This window comes from Pundamilia nyererei, unplaced genomic scaffold, assembly GCF_000239375.1.
Source record: "Pundamilia nyererei isolate P.nyererei 1_Seehausen unplaced genomic scaffold, PunNye1.0 scaffold00358, whole genome shotgun sequence".
NCBI lineage: Eukaryota > Metazoa > Chordata > Actinopteri > Cichliformes > Cichlidae > Pundamilia > Pundamilia nyererei.
In genome coordinates, this window is record NW_005187759.1 from 90,152 (window position 1) to 95,423 (window position 5,272).

The following is a 5,272-nucleotide window of genomic DNA, read 5'->3' on the forward strand; positions in this document are numbered from 1 at the left end:
ATCTTTGTTGTCATTCATCACACTAGCGTGCTTTCTTCATCAGGTATCTTTGAAAAGAAAAGAGGCATGCACCCACAGGGCATCCTGTGTAGGCTTTGTTTTTCATTATCTGAAGGAGTCATACATCATCTACATTCGTACTTTACACACTCCCACTTAAGTCACAAAAAAGCACTTTGGGCTTTGCTCTTTTCTCTAATTTGTGCCTCGTCGTCTCCTCCAGCCTGAAATTAGTCTCTCTAAATTTAAAAGAACAAATTACAAGTCCAGAGTTATTCCTAAATTGTTCTTTATAACTGCTTCACATCTCCTCCTTAATTATTAAAGATCGTTAATTATTATAATATCTGATTTTATTTTACTTCTCTTCCACTTTTTAATTTTCTCTGTCTCTTGCTTTTAAGCCCCGTCTGATGCCATTTCACCTTTATCCTTGTAAACATTTTATTTCTGTTTATTAGATTATAATTCTGTGATTGACTTCATACAAAGTGGTGTAGAATTAAGTGGGAGGGGTGTGTGTGTGTAGGTTATGTTGCTTTGCTGATGCTGATCAGAGACAGTCTGGTGCAAATATCTGAGACAGGGTGGGATTGTTAATGCAGAGACTATAGGAGGTTCACATCTATGACCTTAGGAGCTGTGATCTGACATGGCAAACACCCAGTGAGTTTAAAATATTGCTCTTTATTTCACAGAAATCCTGCATCATAGTGACACAGTTATCAGTCAGTCCTGGTTCTGTTCTCTGGCTCGCTTCATGTTATCGTTCGCTCGGCTTTTTGTCCTCTGAAATTTGACGCAGACGCAGCAGCGTCCGATCTTCTAACAGGATGTTTTGCCACTTGTCTGGGCTCATCATTTAAAGCAATCAAAGAGTCGCCCCGGATCAGAGGCGAGACAGCCCTGTGAATGTTTGATGAGGTCGGATAGAAGCACAACAGCTCCTCTTGGAGACGACGGAGTGATTGTTCAGTCATACACTTTTCATTAGCCCGTCTCAGCCTGTTAACGCTCCGGTTATGACCCGACACAGGCGGAGGGGAGGAAAAGAGGAAATGCCTCGTTTTCCTGTTCCCTGAGTGAAATAAGATGGCCCGTTTCAGCGGCAGCATGCCAGAAGTCTCCTTCCATTAGAGCCAATCACAATCATCCTGCCTGTCAATTCCCACATGCTTCATTTCTCTCCCTCCAGGACTCGATCTTCGATCAGCACAGGTTGTGTCTCTGGCCACAGGGACGAAGTGCTTGGACTTGGGTGGTGTGAGCGACTGTGGCTGTACGCTCACCGACTGCCACGCTGAAGTCGTGAGTCGACGGGCGCTGGTTCGATTCCTGTACAGTCAGCTGGAGCTGCTCCTCTGGTATGATTAGCAGTCTCTGATTTTCTTTGTGGCCTTAAAGTGGTTGGTCAAATATCAGCGTTGGAGGGTTGGCTGAGTTAAATATGGCATTATAAATAAATCTCATCGTTCACAGATCTGAAGTGGAAATGACACCTATTCTGAAAACTTTGGATAGATTTTCTTATTAAGTATTTTTTATTCATTTTCCAATAAAATGTTCATGTTTTTGATAGATGAGGCTTAACATTGTGTCCAGTTTTATGTGGATTTTGTCTTTTTGCACAGTTTTCTAAGACCTGGATTAAACCTAGTGCTGAACTAAGGCTTTAGTTTATAGGACGAGGGTTAAACTGTCTCTGCCCACATCTGTGTCTTCGATGTGGGCTTGAGGTCAAAATACACAGGCCCTCTGATTACTGGTCATTTTTAAAAATGTATTTTGTTCAGTTTTGGGTGATATTTGCTATTAAACCTAGTTTAGCCTCTTTTTGTGTTACATTCGTGTTCATTTGCATTAGAAATGTTAAAAAATATTACTTTGTGTAAGTTTCTAGCTGTATTTTGCCATTAGAAATGTACATTTTTAAGTTTTTTCATTATTTATGTGTGCTGCTGTGTTATTTCACAAAAGAAAGATGAAATTGTTTTCGTCCTTTTTGCTCCTTGTTGTAAAATAGTGTTTTTGTTTTGTTGTTTTTCCTGTCTGATCGTTTCCTCTCTGAAGCAAGCCAGTGGACAGCGAGGATCAGTCGATCTTTACACCAAATAAAAGCTGCGGTGATGGCTTCCGGCTGCGGGAGGGCGTCCACTTCCACATGTACGTCAGCTCGTCGCCGTGTGGAGACGCTCGACTCAACTGCCCCTACGAGACCACAGCTGCATGTGAGAGGAACACATTTAGATTGTTTAAGTAAAGCCTCTGCGCATCATTTGCAAAGCTTCTGACCACATCTTCTAAATACTCCCATGTTACACCTCTGCTGATCCAGTTGCACTGGCTCCCCATAAAATTCAGAATCCACTTCAAGATTTTGACTTTGAGATTCAGGGCTCTGCATAGACAAGCACCAACCTATGTCAGAGATCTTTTACATCAGTACATCCCCAGCAGGTCCCTGAGGTCATGTGATCAGGGCTTCCTGGTCGTCCAACATACAAGGCTGAACTCAAAAGGCGATAGAGCGTTTGTAGCTGTGGCCCCCAGACTCTGGAACTCCCTTCCTTTAAGCCTGAGATCTGTGGACTCATTGGTTTCATTTAAAAAACAGCTAAAAACCATCTTTTTAAACTTGCTTTTGGTTGATTTCTGTTTTTCTGTTTTAGTTTTTCTGTGAAGCACTTTGTGATTTCTGTCTTGAAAGGTGCTATACAAATAAAATTGTACTTACTTAAGATTTTTATTATCGTTTTGATCCTACAGGAGCCCATTAAAGGTCCATTAAATCAATTTAAAAAGTGGAAAAACATGTGAAAATCATCTGGATGCTGATTCTGTTGCGTTATCAGATCTAAAGCATCCAGATCCGGGCTTCAGGAGACAGGAATGATGAACAAAAACTAGAAGAAAACTAAAAACACTTCAAAAGTCTCAAGCATAAAAGATCAAGGCTGAAAAACAACAGCACAGGGAAAATACAGGGAGTGGATAATTAGGAATAAATGCCATATGAAACAGAACTGCAGGCTGAAATGACAGCTGAACGAGCCCAGGTACACAAACAGATCGTGTTAACAGGTGGGAACAAACGGCAAAGATCAAACGAGAAAGGTGGAAGCAGTGCGAGCAGGGCGCACAATCAAACAGGGAAACAGGATGTTATGGTCCTAATCAGCTTACCCAGCATTTCCAAGTTTTGTTTTTCTAATTTCCTTTGAGATGCTTGATTTACTTCGCACTTATATTGCTGAGTATTTTGTCCTATTTAGCATACTTAGTTCTGATCCTGATTGCTAGTTGCTTTTCTTTTGTGCCAAGTCTCTTACGTTAAATTCTTGTGTCAGTGCTTTCCCGGTTTAGTTTTGCTTCCTGTGTCTCATCTTCTCTGATTCAGTTCAGCTGTGTGTTGTTTTCCCAGCTCTCTCCACTCTACTGTCCCTGTCTCCCCTTGTCCTTTCTCAGTTCTCCCTGCCCTGGTCTTTCCCTGCCCCCATGGTTTAGCACTAGTGTGTTTTCCAGGTTTTTCTTTTCCTATTTTGTTCTTAATGTTCCACCTTTGTGCAACCAGCCTCCAGCCCACAATAAACAGCTCGCCCTCCTTTAATCCTCCCTGCCTTTGTGTCCTGCATGTGGGACAAGCTCATGACACAGGAAGTAAAAACTGCGTGATGTGAAACTAACGATTGTAAATGTTTTTCTTTAGCAGAGATGATGCTTCTGTAAAATACTTTCTTCTTGTGTCAGATCCCAGCAGGAGATTTCGCTGCCACCTCAGGGTGAAGGTAAAGGGAGGTGAGGGGACGCTGCCCATCACGGCACGGAGAGCCAATCAGAAATGGGATGGCTTATCGCCGAGTAAACCTCTCGTTACCATGTCATGTACAGACAAACTGGCAAAGTGAGTTATATTAAAGGCTCAGTGTAGTTTATTCATTATGTTTCTTTACTGCTGTGCTTTCACTTGTGTCACCAACACAGTGGTGTGGTTACCTCTGCAGGTGGAGCGTCGTGGGCCTCCAAGGGGCTCTCCTGTCTCACCTGGTGGAGCCGGTTTACCTCCAGAGCCTAACAGTGGGCACGCTCAGCCACACGGGTCACCTGGGTAGAGCTATGGCACGCCGCCTCGCGCCCATCAAACACCTCCCCTTCCCCTACAGACGACAGCAGCTGCTGCTCGGCTGTAAGTTTAAATGATGATGATGATGAATGAGCCAGAAACCACAGCTCAGGTCTTGTGACACTTAGGGGAGGTCCTGAAGCTGTGCAGAAGTGGGTTCTTAATAGCACTAAATATGCTACGAAAAGTACAAAAGCAAAAGCCGAGTAGTTACCGTGAGCAATAAGAGGCACTAAAATCTGAAATGCCATCACCAATCAAAGGTTGTCATATTAAGAAAAACACAGGTTAACAGGGTCTTGTGATGCTCATTCACTCTTCAGTATTTTCATTTTTTGACTCTAGGGTAGCTTGGCATGATTCACAGGTCAAAATAATCCTTATTTGTCTGGGCTTCAGTCCAGTCGGATGTTTAATGGGAACCACAGGTTCATGTCTGAGATGATCATATTGGGGATTTCACCTCTGCTGACATCATAATATTTGAAATATGAATTTGAAATCTTTAGGGAAATTGTGCTTGGTTTAAACTGAACGTGTAGCATCCATCCATTTACTTCCACTTATCCAAAATTTGAACGTATGGAGTAAATTTCATTTGACCAGATGCCATTAAATGTAACATTTTATATTGTGCTCATGTAACAAACAAGTCTTGGCCTGATGTTTTAGAGATGTCTGAAGCCTGTTGTCAGAAATGTAAGAACCAGCCTGTCTACTCAACAATCAAGAGGAACACAGCCTGAAATGATCCTGAAATAAACTCTGAGCACCTCAATCAGAGGGAGCAGATTAAAATTAAATATGCAAATCAAGAGATTTGCAATTCCAGCAACAAAAGAAAATCCATTTGAGCAGAAGCTTTGTTTGTATGATATGCATAATCATATTGGAAGCGAGATTATTAGGTCCAGGTTGGACAGTGGGTGCATCAAATTTACAAAAAATCTGTGTTTTCAGGAGGAAACTTCTACAAGTATGTGTTTCCATGTTTGCCACGCAGGTTTGAGCAGCAGGGACGCCCGGCCAGCAGGGAAGCCTCCCAACGTCAGCGTGAACTGGAGCTGCGGTGATGGAGGCTGGGAGGAAATCAGCACCTCCACAGGGAGGAGGAAGGACTCAGGGACGCCATCGCGGCTCTGCAGGCGCTCG

The 5,272-nt window shown here is 42.8% G+C and overlaps 1 protein-coding gene across 1 annotated transcript in view; it reads left to right on the top strand.

The window, feature by feature from the left end:
- Positions 1-5,272, top strand: part of LOC102209907 (adenosine deaminase RNA specific B2 (inactive)) — a 36,286-nt gene that overhangs the window by 28,189 nt on the left and 2,825 nt on the right. The window contains exons 5-9 of the mRNA XM_013915753.1: positions 1,196-1,364; positions 2,071-2,228; positions 3,748-3,901; positions 4,002-4,183; positions 5,124-5,267. Coding sequence (XP_013771207.1) covers positions 1,196-1,364; positions 2,071-2,228; positions 3,748-3,901; positions 4,002-4,183; positions 5,124-5,267 — 807 coding nt within the window. The remainder of the gene's footprint in view (positions 1-1,195; positions 1,365-2,070; positions 2,229-3,747; positions 3,902-4,001; positions 4,184-5,123; positions 5,268-5,272) is intronic.